Source organism: Sturnus vulgaris, chromosome 1, assembly GCF_052056855.1.
Source record: "Sturnus vulgaris isolate bStuVul1 chromosome 1, bStuVul1.hap1, whole genome shotgun sequence".
Lineage (NCBI taxonomy): Eukaryota > Metazoa > Chordata > Aves > Passeriformes > Sturnidae > Sturnus > Sturnus vulgaris.
Window position 1 is genome coordinate 87,169,799 of NC_142243.1, and position 20,505 is coordinate 87,190,303.

Here is a 20,505-nt window from a genome sequence, read left to right on the forward strand (position 1 = left end):
ACAATATGTTGTTGTCCAGCATGCGTATTGGTATTGATGTCTCCAGGCTGTCCTGATATGTTGCAGAATGGAAGCCAGCTGGGGCTTTGCAATTTTAGAGAGAAATTATTAATGTGGTGACAGGGATGAGGTTGAGATGAGTTTGCTGAGACGCTTATGAAAATCACTAATCTAAATGGCATTTCACATCAGAGCTGAGTTCTCAGATGAACTCTGAAATGTTCTTATTGTTACCCTGAGTAGCTGAGTAAATTGGACAGAATTAATGCTTCTGAGTCATGGCTTTAGGAAATGACAATTGCTTTTACATGCTCGAAGAGATGCAGTCTTCTTGCTCTTTTGCAGCATTTTGTCATGGTCAAAGCTTGTACCAATGTATGTCTTTAGTTTGATTTCTGTTCTCGTGAACTTTGTGGAAATGTACAGTTGAGGGGAGGGCTACCATGGACGATAATGAAATTTTAGATATATACATTCCCCAATCTCTTCTAATACCCCAATTCTAATTATATATGTCCTTTCCTACAAATTACTGGCTTCCTCCTTTTGTCCTTTTTATTATCCCTTGCTTCCCCTCTTTACTGTTCCTAGCAACTGCTGCTAGGAATTTCCTTGAAACGGTTGCTGGACTTCCTTTACACATACACACAAGTGAGTTAATGTCACCTTCTGCTCCAGAAAGCACACATTGAAGGCTTTGGGAGAGTAGCAGTACAATATTGAAGTATTTTTGTTGGCACACTGTCTGAAAATTGTTTGCCTTGACTGTCTGCAGCTGGTTTTGAAGTGTAGTTTCTTATCTTTCTGGCAAGATGGTAATATCTTCCTGCAATTTTTTGTAACCTGTGCTGAATTAAGAGCTCAGTAGTAACTTGTAGCACTCTTATTAGGAGGTAAATGTGGTCCTCTATTACTGTGTTGAAAATACATAAAATCCTTTAATCTTAGCACAGATATTCAGCAAATATGATCTCTGTAATAATTCAATCTGCTTCATAAAATGAAGCCTGATAATGCCTGCTGCCATTTCCCCTTCAAAAAGAGTCTGTACTCAGATCCAAGAATAATGAGAGGCAGGTCTGTAGCAATGATGGCAAAAGAGGGTCACAAATGGCAGGTAGCTGACATGGCTGCTGACCTGGAAATCCCCACAGAGCTGATAGCTCACAGCCAGCACATCCAAACAGCTGCTCTTGGACTGCTGAGAGGCTTGGGCTTAGGAGAATGGTCTTTCTATGGATCTTCCAGATTGCACACATGCCTTGTGTTCTGTAATTGCTGAGCCTTATGCCTTGGATTTGCTCCTTTTGCCATACCCTAAATATCTACATTCCCCTAGAATTTCTCAGCACTCTCTCAATTTTTGCTATCAAAATTTTTTTTCCTGCACTTCACCCTGTGGCTCTTCAGAGCCACTATGCTCCAAAGTGCTGTCTGCTCGTTCCTTAAATGCTTTTAGTCGTCATATCTTCCCAGGCCCATTTCCCCAGCCCCGTGTACTCTGTGGGACATCACAGGGCAGTAGCTTTTGTCCCTAGTCCTCCAGACTGGGAGCAGTGAAAGAATAGCCCAGCTGAGTGTGCTGTCGATTCATCTAATCTGCTTCTGCTAAGCATTTAACAAGTGGCTAAAGCACGTAAAATTAGATACCAAGAGGATGTTTTTTGTTGTTTCCCTGCTGTCTTTCAACCGAAACTTTGCAGATGCAAGGTGCAGCAGAGTTGGTGATGGGGATAGAGTGGAAGGAATTACTGATTCTTTCTTTCGCTGCTATCTGTGCCCCCTGCTGCTGGCAGGGAGGCCGGGCAGCCCCAGCAGACCCTGGAGACAGCACTGAGTCCTGCTGTGTGCTCCTATGTGACTAAGGCTTTTTCTCCCCAGAGCATTGTTGTTGGCAATGTTCCTAAAACCAGGAGGTTTGTAGATGGGGATACAAGGCTTGAGTCTAGTTTGGAGGGCAAACAATGTAGGTTGAAATACTGCAGTCCTCTAAGTACTTGCTAAGTGACCTTGCTAGGAGAGTTTAGTTTTCAATTTTAAGTTCAGCAAGTATTGGAAAAAAATCCTAAAAAAACCAACACCATCACTCCCTCTAAACCCTACAAAAAACCCTAAGACAACCAAAAACTGTGAAAAATCCCATGAAAACTGAGCTAGAGTTCTTTTTTTTTTTTTTTTTTTTTAAAGTTCTGAGTGGCTGCTGTTATTCTGGTCAAGTGCCGGCTTCTTGTTCATGCTCAAAAAGCAGAGTGCTAGGAAGATTTCAGTATGCAAGTAGTGTTTCAGTTCTTTGCCAAACACGAGTATTCTCAGCTGTCTGAAATTTTGGGCAGAGAGAGTTTCAGTAATATTGGAATTAATGAGGTAATTTTCAAAGACAACAGCTCAAGTGCAACTTCCAATCACCCTAAAAGCCACCTTCTGAACAGCAGAAACCTACTTTTTAAAACTCTATTTAAAAGGGAAAAATTTGTGTTGAGGAATTGTTCCACCTTTAGCCCACTGAAGGTAGAGGATGGTGAGAGAGTTTTCCAAAATCCTACTGTCTGTGGGCCAAGTTGGAATCAAAATAGGATATACTGAAACTATTAAGAACTTGATTGTTTAAGATTAGATTAAGGGAAACAAAGAAAATTTAAAGTTGCTAACAGCTCTGTGGGTATCTGAACAAATGAGGATTAGGGAGGGAGGGAAAGAGAACTAAGAGAATGAGAAAGTGATAGATGATGGCTTGCTTTTGTTTGTGAATTGATCTCATCAGGCTTTTCTTTCAATAAGTAGAAATTGTGCTGAAAGCAAGCACTGGCATATAAACTCGATGGGAAAGGAATGTAACTCTTTATGATATTTTTGTAAGTGGGATAGGACAAGAGGCAATGGGCAGAACTGATACACACCAAGTTGCACCTGAATATGAGGAGAAACTTCTTTACTTTGCAGGAGACTGAGCACTGGAACAGGTGCCCAGAGAGGCTGTGGAGTCTGCCTCACTGGAGATATTCAGGAACCATCTGGATACAATCCTGTGCCATGAGCTCTAGGTTGAGCCTGCTTGAGCAGGAAGGCTGGACCCCACTGTGGTCCCTTCCAACTTGACCCATTCTTTGATTCTGTGACAGTTGTGTTTTTAATGCAAAGTAGAATTGTTTTTGCTAGACAGGATGTACCTCTTAAGATAATTTGAATCTCCTATAAGATAAAACAGAATTCAACTGCCTACTAACATGCTAAATGTAATTATTCCCTTGTTTATGGTGTTTTAGGAGGGTCTAAGTAATTTTGTCCTGTAAAGAGGTGTGTAGATGACTTCTGGTGTTATTTAAAGTGTTGTTAGAAAATTGTGCAATTGGATAGTTGCCGGATAGCAATGTGATAGAGATAAGACATAACACTTACCAGTGGTATGCCTGCAGGCTAAAATCAGGAAAAATCCAGTAGTAAGGATAAAATACTGGTTTTATACGCTGCTGTATGTATTTGAAAAAACAAACTGTTACCTTAGTTCAAGATTTCATATTGTATCTTTCTCATCAAAGAACTGCCACCAGGACACGTGATAATCCAGGGGAGAAAATTTTTGCAAGTGTCTGTTCTTGGCTTGTGCCAGAATTGGCATAGGTGACCTCAGAAATTTTTCATTGCCCACTTTCCTGAGGTTTTGAGACCCAGTGCTGCAACTTGCATGCTAATGAATAGAACTAAATGGAAATTGTATAAATACATCATTGTTTAAAAAAAAAAAAAATCAGAATACTGCTGTGAGTATATACACGTTTTTCAGCTACTTGATTTCAGTGTGTTACCTCACTTGTCTCTCTTTTTTCTGCCGAAAAATAGTGCAAGCCCCCAAAGTGGACCAGAGAGAGCCACTGGACCTGATCTAGACTTCATGGAAGAGATAGAAGAACTTGCAAAGGAATTTATTGATACTACAGAGAAAGCCATGGTCTTAGAGAAGCTCTGGGAAGAAAACTCGAGGCTCTCAGGTAAGCTGTGATTTTTCTAAAAATTAATTTATTTGCCTATTGGTTAGTGATAGCTGTCAAACAAAAGAATAGTTTGATCTTAAAAATAAAATTAGGCGACTAAAATTTTAGCTGATCTAAAAAACTTCACTTTTATGATTATTAACACACAGGCCATCAAAATTACCAGAAAAAAAAATTAGCTTTCTAAAGCTGTGCCCTTGTATACTTGAGAGTTACGAAAACACTGAGAGGAGAGCTTAAAAGATAAGGGTTATAATCAGAGTGCAAGGTTACTTGGTCTATTATGCACTCAAAAGTAGTTTATGAGGATTCAGCTCTCCCTCCTCAGATTTTTCTGTTATACTAAAGAGTGCAGGAATGGAAAACAACAGTAGCTCACACCTGGTGACCTTAGGTGACCTTCAGTCTTGCACAGAAAGAGTGATACTGGAAACAGCAGGGTCTGAGTCTCCTGTTCCATTTCCACAGACACTGCACAGCCTTGTTGCTGTAACGGGGGGCTTTGAAGAGCTCCCACTACCCTGGGTCTCTGGCTGAGTTTTCAAGCAGACAGATTAAGGTGAAACTGTAATTTTCATGCCTGGCTGTCTGGTAGCTAGGATAATCATCTAGTGTTGATATGATTTTGTCTCACTAAAAATTTGAACAGTAAGCAAGGTCTTTTAAATTGTTTTTGTGGTTACAGTAAAAGGATTGGGATGCACAGAAAATCAAATGGACCACTGTCTTTGGGATATTGTGCTTTTACTCTTCTAGAAACATCCTTCGTGCACTGCTTTCTCTTGCTTATGAATATTAATTCTTCTAAAGTTAATAATGCTTCTCTTTAAAGGAAAATATTTAATTTTACAGGGCTCCATAACATCACCACTTTTCTTACTGTAAGTATTTTTTAAAGTCTATTTCTAGATTACAGTTTTGAGATTTGAGGCATCTTTATTGTAATGATTAGAGATTTGTTATCCTGTCAAGTTTAAGTAAACTATCTTTAAAAAAAATGTTTGAAGAAAAAAATGTCTTGTAAAATTGATAATGTTCAATGGTTTCTAGATTGCTTATTTAAACCAGTCTAGGTTGTTAGTAGCTAAAATCCACAACTATTTGAAGGGTATTTTGTTTAATAGGAGCAATTTAAAGTTTATTAAGAGCAATTTAAAAGTTCACCTGTCAGATGTATTTTTTTCCGTATCTGATTGTTACTGCTACTTTGTGAAACCTAGATTTCCAGCTTATAACTTGAAATTAGATGGAATTTTATAATAACATTTTTAAATTACTCATAAGTTCATTGATTGAAAGGAGCCACATCAATATGAAATTTCATTTCTGGAATGGAATATAGAATAGAAAGAATGTATTTATCAACATTAAGAAAATATTAGGTTGACTGTAGATGATCATTATTAGAAATAGAGCTTGTATACACAAGCTTCTTTTTGTATAAGCCATGCTCATGTCACCATTATGCAAAAAAGCCCAAGTGAGACATTAATTTAGAGTAGCAAAGACTGCATAATAAAGCATGATAAATCCTGCTTTGCATAGGCGTCATGTTGTGCAGTCCTATGAAAGAGATTGGTTTATCCCAGGCAGTTCATCTTTAAAGAGCCATTCTTTTAAGTTATTATTTGAGACCCCCACAAGCCCTGCAAAGAGCTGTGAGACAAGGATGGCAAGGCCTGGGCATCCCCCTGATCTTTATACCTTAGACTTAGAAATTCTTTGCATGGCTAAAGAGTTTCTTGTGCTTGAGAGCTCAAAGAAAATCCTTCCCTTGGTTACATTTCTGAGCAGAAAGAGATGCCTTAGCTTTACTTCCAGCTCCATTTTTCCTTCAGGAGCAGAGAGACATATCAGAAACAAAGCTTCCATGAGTCCAAAATACTACCAAAATCATGTGGTATTTTACCAAATCTAGAAGTATGCTTCCACTTTGGAAAAAATATTTTGAATGGTTTAAAATTCAAGCGCATCAGGGAAGCAATAGGCACCTGCTTTTTTTTTTTTTTTTTTTTTTTTTAATTGGAAGTGTTGCATGTAATTTTTATTTTTTCCACCTAAAGATGGATTTGAATGAAGCAGAGAAAATTATTTCTAGAGCAGAAAATCTGTACAAGCAACCATATATCTGGAACCTTCTGCATTCACTCCCTCATCTTGAACTGAACAGCTTTTATACAGAAGATGAGTTAGCTACCATAACACATTTTCTAAAAGTTATTCAAAAGTAAGTACTTTCACATTCTTGAAAGTGCTCTGTTTTAAAATTTTGTTTGCAATTCTTGTTCTTCTCACTGTCTGCTTAATAACATGAGCATCCTTAACAGTGTAAAGAGGCTAAAATTTTCTTCTCTTTGCCAGATTTTGCTTTTATAAAACTGGGTTAGGAATTTTCACCCACACTGATTACTTTATAACTGTGTTTTGCATCTCTGCCAAACTCAACAGAGATGCCCTAGGAGTCTTTGATAAGCAGCTTCATGATAGCAATGCCTGAAATTAGCCTATCACATTGTATGGATTTGAACCTTGTAATGTACTTTGGGGGTCTTTGAAAGACAGAAGATATACATATGAATATAAGAAAATAATCAGATCCAAATGTATGCAGCACTTAGTCAGTATCAGGAAAATTAATCAATTTTGTTTCTTAAGCCTCTTGCTGTCAAAAAAGCTTTAGGTGTCCTCTTGCAAGAAATGAAATGGTTAGGAAAAAAAACCCCAGAGACTGTATTTTGAACCAGGTAAAGGACAGCTAGATTCAGAGGCAGGCATAGAATTAAAGCATAGACCAAGGCATGTACCTACAGGAATTTTCAGTAAAATAAGGTAATTGTTAGGTGAAAGTCAGGTGTGTATATGCCAGGGTAGGCAGTTTGTTGTAACAACTTGATAGGCAATTGTCATTGCAGTCAAATAACACAGTCATAAAGCAAGAGAAGCCCTCTGAAATTGGGTGCCTGTGCAAGACTGGCCATGTACCTCACCAGTCTTAGACCATGGAGAAGCAGGGGCCCAAAGATTGTGAATGAGAAATTACTGTGTTGTTCTGCCATCCTTTATCATCCCACTATCTCTCTCTTTTTTTTTTTAATAAAAAAAAATCTTACCCAAAGAAAAACAACAAAAATAGCTCTCCACCCAGATAAGAAGGATATGATGATATAACTTTTTTTCAAACTAAGTCTCTTACAATATGCAGATTGCACCTATGTTGGTGCTTGATTTTGAAAATTTATTTATTTTTCCCTTATGCCTGAGTAATTTGTAACCTTATTCCAGCTTGTTTTCTGAGCTATTAACATCAAAACTACATAGGAGACTCAGATATTTACATATGGTTTTGGTATTTTCATTTGCTTGGGTTTTTTTTAGCATTTCTCTGCCCTTCAGTGACCAAATTTACCCTCATTAATGCAATTTGGAAAATAAACCATAAAACCCAATGCTTGTTTCTTGACTAGTTTCATATTGCTATATGACAATCTAGAGGTCCTATCTAAGGTAGAATTTAACCAGTAGAAAGCTTCTGAATTTGCACTTCCCACTTTCTGGTCTGTACTGTTTGTTGTGTCTCTCAGAGGTACTTTACAGAGACTTTTCACATCTCTGTGACTGGATTTGGGTTTACTGGATTCTTATTTGCATAATAAGAAAGGATTGCTCTGTACGAAATTTGACTTAAATTTTAAGTATTAAGTTTCATCTACATAAACAGAATTTTTTTTCACAGCTGAGATGATGGAGACTTGTAAGAAATTAAGTAGATATATTTTTATCAATGCATTGTATAATGCACTTGGTTTAACTTCTTGTGAGAATAAGTATTATATTGCTTTAAAAATATTTTTTCCTTCCAATTGATGGGAAGTAAAATATGTTGATCCTGCCTTCTTGTGGGGATGAGAATGTTTGTTTGTGGTAGTCTTGCTCTTATTTTTATTCACCCATTTTTTTCTCTCCTTTTTTTTTAAGAGTACATTGGTCCTCTCAGGACACATTTCTTTAATGGAAATTGATACTCTAGCTGTAATATCTCAATCCGTGTTTTATTAATTTAAACTCTAATTTCATAAAATATCGGTTTTTCAACAGTAAAAAAAAGTGTATTATTATCCAGTTGCTTGAAGATTGTCTCCTTCCAGCAAGTCCTTTCAGGTTTTTGACTTTACAGAGAGCTTGATTTTTGTTTTATTTTCCACTTTCAGTACCTTAGCATCACTGAAGGATTTAGCTATGATGCCACTGGGCCAAAGTTTCTATGAAGTGGTGAAAATGGCACTGAATTTGACTGCAGCATCAGTACAGGATAGGAGTTTAGAAGGTAAGAAATTTGCTTCAGATTTTCTTTGAACTACCTCATATTTCCAGCATGATTATATGATAATAACTGTTGGACCTTCTTCTTAGCTTCCTGATGTGCAGAGACTAAACTATATTGCTGCAGTGCTAACCCAGTTCTTTACTGATCTGCTTTCTAAAGACCAATACTAATAACTAAATTTTATCGGACTTTGGCAACTGTCAGATAAACAAAGCGTCAGATAAACAAAGCATCAGATAAACTGGTCTAATACATAGTGCTTAGAATGGCCTTTCAGCAATGAATTTTGGAGAGAGACTAAATCAATAGAAGGGACAGTTTCTTCCATTTGATAGAAGAGAGCATTTTGTTTTAGACATGCATGTTAAGCATTATGACTGGTTTACTTTAAGCTTCATTCTTCTGTTCTCATAAATTCTGCTGTCAGCTGAACACTTACATTTCTCCACCTGCTGCTTCACTATTGAAGATGAGTTTAATTGGAGAAAGGTTGGCTGGCCCCAGGAAAACAAGAAAAGGTCAGGAGCAAGTTTCATGGGCAAACTGAAGCGCATCATGTGTAGGTGCAGCTGTCTGCTTGGTATGGAAGGTCAGGCTAAGAGCAATATGCAGTCTAGATCTCACTTCACCTGCAAAACTGAAGGCTATGTGGGACAAAGGTGATATACTTGGATCCCTTGCACAGAAGATGAACTATTTCCCTGGAAATTATGGTATTTTCCCGTTGTTCTCATTCTCAGTAGTGATTCGCATGGAGTCCATACACACACCTTTGCATAACTGTACAGTTCAGAATGGCAACCTACAGAGTTTGCTGGCAATCACTATGCTGGGGCATCCCACCATCATCATATCAACTGCTGAAATGCCATCACATCAACTGACTTTACCACTAGTGCATTCATGGATTTTATCCTAGGTAAATTGGTGTGCGGGTGCACACATTCTGCTGTCCCCAAAAAAGCTGGGAACGTGATACATGGATCTCAACAAGTGTGAACCACCAAGAAACAAGGTGAGTAAAAAGAATGAATTACATAAGCAAAAGATTTTCTTTCTTTCAGGTTTTCAATACAATCTTTCTTTTGGGGATATTTTGTGGAATCCACTTGCTGTGAAAGCAGAACTTGAATCCAGGTTTGGTTTTGATGGCCCTCATGTTGAGAAGCTGCTGAGTTATACAGCACAACTAACACAGGTAAATCAGTCGAAAATTTCGGTGTCTTTCTCAAATATATATTTTTTTTCATTTGTACCATGAACGTATTTTCCTGTGTTACAGAAGCTTAGCATTGTGAAGCAGGTTGTTAAAGGCTGTTAAATATCTTGGCTTCATTCCCATCAATTAAATGTATTTAGCTTTAGCTGACATCTCTGCGCATGAAGACACTGATAGTTCTAGTTGTGTACACATGAATTTGTGCTTCTCTGAAGTCACAACTGCGTATGACAGAGTCCTGAGTTTATTATCCAAATCCTGTAGAGAATTCTGAGTGTTTATCCACTAAACTTTTTAAACAAATCCTTTATTTGAGTCTGACCAGATTAGCTTGTTTGGTAGCATTTTTCATCTGGTTTGCTGGACAAAGAATGCCTGTCTCTTCTGTGTATAAATTAAGGGAGATCAAGAGTCCTTTCTTCTCAGTTGTGCAGTCTTGATATGAATATGCTAGACTGAGTTGTCTCACTGGTGCTTAATCAATATCCTGGTGATGCATCACATTTAGAAGAAAATCTTTCTTCAAATAGGGTATTCTAACCTATTCTCCAGACCAAAATGGTCTGTTGTGGTGCTCTGGTTTGAACTGCAGAAAACTGGAAACAATTTTTTGTACTTTAGTCCACAGTTCCTTTAACAGAACATGTTGGTATCTGTGTGATATCTGCCCTTTGCAGAGCACTACAATTTAGAGTTATATTCCAGACGAGCTCATTGTAAAAATAGCTGATTTACACAAATGGATAAATTATTAAAAAACCCAAACCCTTAACTTTTGAATGGCCTTTTAATGAAATATCAGCGATGGCCTGTTTGATCAAATGAATTGAATTCTACTGCATCTTGGTAGGTATGGCTGATTGTGAAATCCCAGGCTACTCACTTGCTAACTATTTAAACTAGTATCTCAATATTTTGTCCTTATGTTAGAACATTGAAGACTATCAAGAACTATTAAATCAAATATGGAAACCTGGATAATGTTTGTTTTAAGCACTTCAATTCTCTATCTAATGCCCCATTTTGTTTGGTGTCAAAACTCCTGCAAAACTTGTTAGGAATTCTCTGGTCAAAGTAGAAAAGAGCAAGGATGTAAAGTATCTCAGACAATAACAGACCTGAAATGCGTAGCATTATTTTTGTAAGGTTTAATAATATTTATAGGCTTGGGAATATTTAATCTTTCATCACAGATTTTAAAAATTAGTCTGAGGGAAAATATTCTGTTCTCTTGGCCACTCTCTTGAAACCCACCAACCTCAATTTAGAACTACTCTGCTGCATGTAATCACTGGTTGAGATGTATCATTGTATGAAGTGCTTTTTTTATCAGTAATTTTTATACTTTTGAAGTTGTTTCAGTATAGTTATTCTACTGAAGGGGCACTGTATCATAGTCAAGTTAGTTCAGCCGCAGCCTGCAAATTACTGTAGAAGTAGCAACAGTAGTGTAGCTACAAGGTGAAAATTCCTTGCAGATACGAGCAATCTCATCATTCTGCCTGCTGTATGAGCACCTTAATGGGGCCACTGGTATTTTATACAGCAACCTGCATGTGGAGTACTTTGAAGTATGTGCCCAGGAATATGAGGCTAGGTTAAATGGGCTTTATTCTTGCTGAAGAGGCCATGTGTTATTCTTATTTTCTCTAGATTAGTAAGTTGATAGGAGAGAGAACACTCAGCAAAGCTCTTGAAATACTCATCAATTCCTTGTGTCTTTGCCAGATTCCCACAGGAGAGACACTGGAGCAGTTTGTGTGCTCTGCTCTGGCTGTTGTCCCAGAGAATGAAGCAAACAAAGAGAATAATGGAGAGGGCTGTAATTCTGCACAGCATGAAGCCAAACTGTATCTTGTTCATGCTGTCAGCAAGTTCAAACTCTATGCACAGGTAACTTTAATAAGATAATAAATTGAATTCCTAGTTTTTCCATGTTGGTTGTCAGCAGTAACTCAGTTAAAAGATGTAAGTTATCTGTAAAATCTTCTTTTCATGCAATTTTTTGCTAATAAGATGAAATATTCCTTATAAAGAGTCATTACAGTGGAAGTATAATCTATCATCATGTGTCCACTTAGTCAGATTTTCTCATTAATGGAGATTCAGATTTGAAATCTAAAAGGGAATGTACTAAAATATACTGCAATATGGAGACCTGTCAGAGGATGCTGTTTACTGTCCACCTGAGACTAAACGTTGGACAAAACTGAAAAAGCAACTAGACACCTCCACTGATATATAATTAATTTATTTATTATTCCCCTTCACTGTCTCTGGCAATAGTGGCTGAAGCAAGATAAAAATAAATTTCCAGTAGAGCATCTTAAAACTCTGATGTACAGCTTCCTGTGTATTTACTCAAAAGTGTAATCTTTGAGGTTTCCCTGCTGCATAATGTTGGAGGTAATAATTCAATGTGATTGCCAAAACTAATGCACTAATTTCTATACAGGAAAATCCAGTAATAATTTCAGCCATGATCTAAAAACTCTTAGCAAGGGTTGAGGTTCTTTTTATGGGCACCAGAAATACTGTTATCTGCTGGCCACTGTGAATTATCTTGGTGAACAGAATATCTCTTAGAATAAATCTGTGATATTCACTTGGCATTAAAAAGAAAGGTAATGGTGAAGGAAAGGAGAGCAGTCAGTAGTTCTGGCCAGGTGTTGTTATGCTTATTTCTGGGCTGCACAATGGGAGCATGCAGGCTCCTTCACAACCTTTGTATTATGGGACTCCAAAAATGTTAAGGCTTCTACCTTCCATCACATTGGCAGTGTAGGCAGAAGTCTGGTAAAGGGAGCCTGAGTAACTGGCTGTGGTGGTCAGCTTTTGGATAATTTCAACCTCAGCCCATCTTTTCTGCATTCCTGGGTCTTTAGGCAAGGTCAGCACCACGTGGGATGTCAGTTGTCTGTGTTCTGTAGCCTGTTACATTGCCAACTTGCATGTCAGTCAAAACTGTATTGAAAATCTACCTTTGTCATATCACTCATTTCAGAGTCGAGAGGTTGTTAGGGAGAAATTTTGGTATCATTGTTGATTGTGTAAATTTTTTTAAAGACATGCAAATTCTGTGTACTGCCTAAGTAAGAAATCCTTGATTAACAAGAGGTTCTGTTTTGTATTCAACCCACTAGATACTTGAGCAATGGCTTGGCAGCAGCAGTCTCTCTCAGAATCTCCTTTTGGAACTTAGAAGAATCATGGCTGATTTAATGTCTCAATTTCTAGATGACAGGGAAATCAGGAAACTTTTTTCAGAGATAAATACCCTGATTCAGCAATGGAATGAGAAATCAGATGCCTATTTTTCAGAAGGATATGTTTCATCACATGATTGGTAAGTTATCTTTCTGCAGCTTGTCTTATAAAATTAGATCAACCTGAATATTTGTTTTTACTTTGCATTTAATTGATTTCTGTTTGTCTGTTTTGTGATTTCGTTTTTTATTCTGTAGTTCAAAACCCTGTATACAGTCAAATAACTGTACTGATGCTTATATGTTCTGGAAAAGAAATTAAGTTTGTGCTTCACAGTATAGTCGCCTACAGGTTCAGCAGAGGATGTGACTACTACATGATCAGGACTCGCAGGAATCAGCAGCTGTGGATAATTGGCATTTTGAACTAGGACCTGAATTCTCTATCTTGTTCTGCAAATAAAATTTAATTCCCACAAGTAGTTGGTGTGACTCAGTAACACTTCTCATGTATAGCAAGTCCAGTGCATCTGAAATACTTAGCATTTTTATTGTAGAAGTCAAACTCAGTTGCGCAGGAGATCTTGTAACAGAAGTCTGCAGCTATGGCCTATGGAAAACAGAATTTTAAACACATAGAATTTTATATATATATATGAGTTTGCAATCTCATCTAGGGCACTCTGAAATCGTACTCTGAGTATGATTTCTTTTGATGTTTTTGAACTTTTCTTACAGTTTCAAGTTCCGTTTGATTTGTCACTTGATGTAAATGTAAATACTTTATATGAAGATGTGTCTGTAAGCCCTGTACTTATTAAGAATGATGTTTTGTGAGGCTGTTTAAATATTCCTGATCTGGAAGGTTCTACAGAGGAGTTAAGTTGTACATAAAGGGAGTTAATGTTTGTCAGAGTTGGTAGAGCCCCAAGAAAGATCTATGGCAGAGCAAGGGAACTGATACTTCTCTATTTCTAATGACACACTGGATGACCTGCATTGCTTCTGGGAGTTATAATATTGGCCTCAGTTTCTCATTGCTTGTAATTACTTATTCATATTAAACACTAGAGCTGGAGGAGGTATGATTCATGTTATACAAATCAACATCTCAGGATAAATCTGAAAGAAACAATCCATTATTAACTAGCAAGAGAGAGATTGCAGTCAAATTGTTCAAAAATTTAATAGGTTGTTTTCAAATTTGGTTCTAATTTATAAAAGAAAACTACTGTGCTGCTGCAGTTGTAAGTGACATCAAAGTAGATTTTTAGCAGTTTTTCCCTTTTGTTTGCAGTGCACAATGTTTTTGTGTTCTATCTCTGATTGCAGAGTCTGGAGAGAAAGAAAATATATCTAAGGAGACGATATTTTGAACTTAGGGCCTTTACATTCCAAGGCTCTTTTTTCCATGCACCTCCTCTTGACCAATCTTGCATAACTAGGAATTGTTTTTTCTTTTGATCAATAATACTGACAGAATAGAAACATCAGTTGGTGCATTCCAATTTTCACTGTGACTTTGTGTTTTTGTAGATATTAAAATAGCAGTGCAGCTATCAGGCAGTCAATTGGAACATTTTAGCTTTCAATGACGATGAGAAAACAAAAAAACCCAAAACTTTAGCGTTCATAGAAAATCAGAGGTTTTGATCAATTCTGTTGATACATTCCTGTCTTTAAAATAATTAGTCTGTGGAACATAAAAGCTTTGTTCTTTTCAGCAGCTGAAAATGTGAGGTACTCAAAGGTGTTGTATTCTTTGTGGCTTTCAAGCTTGATTATAAGTACTGATAAATGCACAATTATTTAACTGCTGTCTACATTCAGGTTTTGATTTGAATCAGGTTGTGACTTTCCAGTAGGGTTTTTTCACATTTTTTTGAAAACCAAAGAAATTGTCAAGTTTTGCTTATTCAAGATTTTGTGGTGATTAATTTGGGACTTATAGTATATTTGGAATTTCCTTTAATTAAGTAAGTAGACCTAGATTCTAAAATTAAATAATATATAGTTAAAAATTCCTGCCTGCCTGCTAGGTAACTAACAAGAAAAAACTTACAATTAATTTTTCAGGATTTTGACACCTTTCAAAGAGTTTTTGAAGACAGAAGAAAACTTAAGGATTTCTGGTGAAAATAAAATGGATCATCTTTCTCATCTTGTAGAAGTCATAGAAAAAATTATAATGTTTGATTTCCCAGTTTCTTCAAACAAGTCTCTAATTGTAAATGCCTTGAATAATGCAATTATATGGATAAAAAAATTTGCTGATGGGGAGCAATCTGCCACCAATTTCTCACTTGTAGTTTCTGAACTCCATTATGAGCTACAAAAAAAAATCCAGCCTCTTCAGAGCTTCTGGACAGAAAAGAAGACAGAAATTTTCTGGCATATAGTGGAAAGTGTATTCCATGACCTTGATTCTAGGCTTTTTGTCTTGAGTCAAGTAGAAGAGGAAGAGGTAATTGCGACCTTATCTAGAATTTTATCTTCTATTACAGAAAATAAAATTTATAATAGAAGTATGGCGTTGCTCAAAAATATCCTGACTGGTTGGCCAGAGTTAAATATTACTGCTTTGGACCATTTAAAACATTTAAGTGGACACTTTCAAACAAATCTTTATGAAGTTGGATCATTGTCTGGTGATCATGTCAATGTGTCGTTTAGCACAATTCCTGGAGAGAGGAATACCTCCTCTTTATTTCTCTCAAATGCGACTTTTATGTATAAGGTACAAGAATTAGAAGAAATTGTGCATGATTTCCTCAGAAATATCCAAAAATTTAATAGTACTAGTGTGGCCTCCCTTGTTCCAAAAATTTTCTCTCTGTACCAGAATGATGATCTGGTTTTAAATATTAAGAGCAATAACACTCTGTTGAAACTTCTTTACGAGACTTCAAAAAGTATGTCATCTTCTCAAGTATGGCATGATTTGCAAAATAAGGAATTAGTTTTTGATTTTCTGTTTGAAACTTTCGATCTTCTCTGGAACCTCACCAGTAAGTCTCTCTGTGAAAAGTTACTGTTAATTTACAACTACACAGAGTTTCAGGCACAATTTCTTGCACAGAATGGAAAAAAACATATACAAGTTGTTTATGACACTCTGAGCAGCCTTAAAACTTTATTTATAGATGAAGAGCTCCAAACAGATATCTTATGTTTTTTGGAAGAATTTCTTGATCTGTCTCCAGGATGCCTGGTAAATAATGGGTGCACTGATTTTTACCTAGCAAACGTGAGTTCTGTAGAAGATTCAGCAGAGGTTTATAACTTATTTCTGCTTCCATTGGACAGTGTCCTGTCTAATGTACCAAACTGGGGAGATAAGGTAAGTGTGCCTTCTGCTTTGCACTGCACTTTTACGTGGCTTCAGGCATGGACAGAGATTTTTGAAGAAGCATCAGAAATCTTAAATTTGAATTCAACCTGTTTTGTTTGCCTAAAAGATGATTTGGCATATCTCTCTGGAAACCTTTTAAATGTATCTCAAGATGAACTGTGCAATAATACAGCTATGGCTATTGTTGAAGCTACAGAAGCAGCAATGAAGCTATTAAAAGCTCTATTTCAGGAACATGGCAATTTAAATGACTTGAAAGATTTTGAGGTGTTCCTTGTTAATCTTCAAAGTGTAATTAACAATACGTTTGATGTCACAAACTTGCTTAAAGATGGCAATTTCGAAAGTGTTCTAGAGACAATAGGAGCTATGATAATCACAATGCAGAAATCTATACTGACGATAGTTAACGAAGAGTTTTTGAATTCTTGGCTTGATGCTTTCATCTCTGGAGGATCTGAGGAAGAAGATAAGGGTGCTGGTGTATTTTCCATTGGAAATTCCCTTTCTACTATTCTTAAGCTCTCTCAAAAGGAACTTGAAATTATTCTCACTGAGATAAATGACACATCTTCTTTTTTAATAACTGTAACTCGAGACAAATATATGGCTTGTATCAGCATTTTCCAGAATATTACCAAACTAATTTTGGATAATACTCTGAAAGACATAAACTACTTGCAAACAAATCTTCCATCTCAACTTAACTCCTTTCTAAACTTTCATAGTACAATGGATGAAGAAGAGGATTGTAACACATGGATACATGGATTAAGTAATCTTACTGAAAAATACAAGTCACCTTCCCAACTTGAAACTGCAAAACATATTTTATTTCTTCTGCAATCTCTGGGAAATGCTGAGACAGATATTAAACTAATGAATGTGATGGACTTTGTTAATTTGGTTTTTAATTTGACACTCCCTGAATGTTCCCTGGGTGGTTCTGATGTGATTTGTGTAAGTGTTTATTTCAATATCATAGCAAAAACTTTGAAATTTATTCTCCCCGAATTTTATGTAAAAGATGACGTTAATGTGCTTGAATTGATTTTTAAACTTTTAAATAACTCTGGAGAGCAAATACAAACTGTTATCAGTGATTTAGTTGGGAGCTCATTGTACATGTCAAATAAGACTCATTTTAGTCAGTCAACCCGTGGTTTTAACAGGACCTCAAGGATGCTCCTTAATCCTTTTCACCACATTCGTCTTTTATCAGTGGAACTTTTGTCAGAAATTCAAAGTCTTCTGAAAAACAAAACTTTTGAAAACAACTCCTCTCATTTGGACAATGAGATTGAACATTTCTTGCATGGGAAAAATATCAGTTTGTTGATGGAGTTCTTTCAATATATGATTAAAAAGCTTGACTCAAACTTGCAGAATGAACACAAAACATTTCCTCAGAAACTGATAGAAACAGCAGGTCTGAATATTGAACTGGTAAGGAAGGCACTTGAAATTTTCAACTCTCCTACTTTTACTTTCTTTCCATTAAGAGATGAAAAGTTGTTTCTAAAGCATGTGGGTACCTTGGTGCAAAATATGAGAAACATGGATGTTGAGTTTTTGATAAGTAGATTCAAACAGGTCCAGGAGAACCTAGAAAATTTCTTTAAAAATATCAAACCTTTTTCTCTTGAGAACTCTGAGTTAGGTACTTTAGCAGACTGGTGGGATGCATTTGAGAACATATCATGTTACTGGAACCTGACTGGTGTATGGCAAATAACACAGCTTTTTGAACAAGATGAGCCCTACACTATAGAAGATGTGTTCAACTTCATCTTTGATGTCATCAGCCTTACAGAAAGATTGGCTCATGGAAATGTTACAGAAGCATTAACTGAAATATATGCTTTCATACTGACTCAGGAAGAAAAAATGCCAATGTTTACTGATGAGGAGTTCTCTGACCAAGTAGAAGATCTTCTAACATTGCTGGAGATGTTGGCAGACATCTCTGATGAACCTGGAGAAGCCTCTGTTTGTTTTTCTGCAGCATTCTGCTGGACTCTCACAACAGCAACACCTCTCACAACAGCAGCACCTCAGAGTGATCCCACTATTCAACTTTGTGACTTTGTACATACCAATTCTACTCTTCATTACAATGCAGTCATTGAAGTAATTAAGAAGCTTAAAGTCATCAGTCTGGATGACAGTTTCACTTGCTTTATGGAGGGCATTCAGATGGATATCACTCGCAATCTGACTTGCTTTTTTCATCAGATCAAAGAATGGAACTCTATAATTTTGAAGTATTCTGAGCTCCATCATATAAACAGCTCAGTTCTCAAAGAGCTGCTAGATTTTTGGAATGAGTTATCCCTTTATGCTGTGCCACTCCAGGTGAATAATACACATGCAATCAATTGTTCCTCCACACCAAAGAGCCAAATGGCTTTACAAATTGTAGAAACTCTGGGCAGCATTTCAGTGTCAGAAATGGAGATGGCCAAACGTCTTCTTGAACAGCTTGATAATCTTTATGGTGGCCTAAGCTGGAGCAGAGGGTCAAGAACATCACTTAAGAAGGCTCTTACTAATGTGAAGAATATGACCAGTGAAGTTTCTAGGCTCCTGAATACTGAAGCTGTCCTTTCTTTTCTTTCTGTAATTCAGCCTTTAATGACTCTGTCACCTGTTGGAAACCAGACACACGCAATTCTTTTGACAGTATCAGCTTTAAGTGGGAACATCAGTATATCTGACAACTTTGAGAACTTCTGGTTTCCTGTAGTTGCAAGCATAGAAAATTTATTGGTGAATTTCAGTGTTAGACCCTTACTTGTGGTGATAAATCAAGAGTTTCAATTACTAAAATTTGCCACTGGACAGTCCCCTTCAATGGCTCCTGATGTTTTGCTAGAGCAGTTTAACACATCATCTGTAGATGTTATATCAAGAAATTTTGAAGATATACAAGACATTGTGAAGAACATTCTATGTGAATGTAGCAATAAAAATTATTCTAAAATAGTGCATGCTCTAATTCTCATTATGACTAATGAAAGTTCATCAAATGACCTACTGCTAGCTGTCAAAGATATTATTGGCTTTCTGGAGCTATTCCAAAATAAGTCTAAGAAGGACTACCTTGGTATATTGTTTGATGACAGTCATTTTAGCAGAGAGAAATTGAATAATGCTTATGCTGCTTTTTCAGTTTTGCTAAACAGCTTCCTTCATACACTTGCTGATCTCGATGTTGTAGAAGAAACTTTGCATACAAACATTACTGAGCTTCATAAAGTTGACTTCGTTGATTCATTTTTTTATAATGCCCTATATAGAGACACTTCTACTCAGTCCCAAAGCAGAACTCTGGAGATCATGCAAGAGATTTTGCAAATATTTTTTCAGTCTACTGCAGAACACGACAGGAATAAAATAAAACTCTTACTAATGAATTTGAATAAGGATGTAATGGCAGAACTGAGGTGAGTGTTTTTCATGTACTCATTTTGGGAAGTGTGCTGACAGTTTCAGAAGGGCTCTCTGTTTATGAGCAGCTCAATCAAAACTTTTATCAAGGTAATTAGTGTTTCATTTCAGATTTGTTCCAACTTATATTGTTCAGACCAGCCGAATTTGGTATCAGAACACATTGTGTGGATGAGATTATTGTCTTTAGTTTGTGTTTACCATATGTGTTTAGTCTTATGTGTTGATACTTGAATTGGTTTCTTTGGAACTATTACAGAAACAATTATTTGAAGATACTGGTGTTATAAAATCCTTGCAGGTCTGAATACTGAACCCCTCCTAATCGGCAGGCAACAGTCATTTTTGCCTATGGAGCTAAATGTTAAGGAATACTTGGGCCTAATTATTTGTGGTCTGTGGAGGTTTTTACCTATATCCAAATATAGCTATACAAAGTTTCTTTAACTTAAATTTGGTGATGTCTTATGTTTCAACTATTGCATTAAGTGTTCAGTTTAACAAATGCAGTGTCTGAAGGAATCTTGAGCCCACAATCATTCTTGCCTGATTGCTCAGATCAGATGTAATCCGGAAGCAGAGGAAACTGCTTCAGGTTTACTGATGGTTTACTTAGTAACAAGGCTGTTAGATTGGAGTTACTGCTTCTAAACAAGATTGAATGAGCCCACAAGTTGGTTGCTCCTGACAGCTCTAGGGTATCTTGCTGGTGGAACTACTGGTCCTACTGATGTAAACTAGCTGAGAAATGACACTTTAAAGTTGATACTCTGATGTGGTATTTTGACTTTTATGATTAATTTTATGCGAATACATGAAGCTATTGTCCATCAGGGTCAAGTATTAGCCTCATCTGCTTAAAATTATCGAAAGCAAGTACTAGAAAAGTGGTTTATTTTCCCTACATGCTGATTATCTACTCTTTGCCATCAACTCAGCACATTATGTGGGCTCTCAGTGTTTCT

The 20,505-nt window shown here is 36.6% G+C and overlaps 1 protein-coding gene across 1 annotated transcript; it reads left to right on the plus strand.

Annotated features, from left to right (window-relative positions):
- The first annotated feature begins 14,881 nt into the window (after positions 1-14,881).
- LOC148225342 (ATP-binding cassette sub-family A member 13-like) lies at positions 14,882-19,540 on the plus strand. Its single transcript, XM_088171250.1, has one exon. The coding sequence runs from the start codon at positions 14,882-14,884 to the stop codon at positions 19,538-19,540; it is 4,659 nt and encodes a 1,552-aa protein (XP_088027376.1).
- Positions 19,541-20,505: the final 965 nt, after the last annotated feature.

Bases quoted from the DNA above. Each gene is read 5' to 3' on its own strand.
- LOC148225342 (XM_088171250.1), top strand. From the start codon at position 14,882: ATGGATCATCTTTCTCATCTTGTAGAAGTCATAGAAAAAATTATAATG.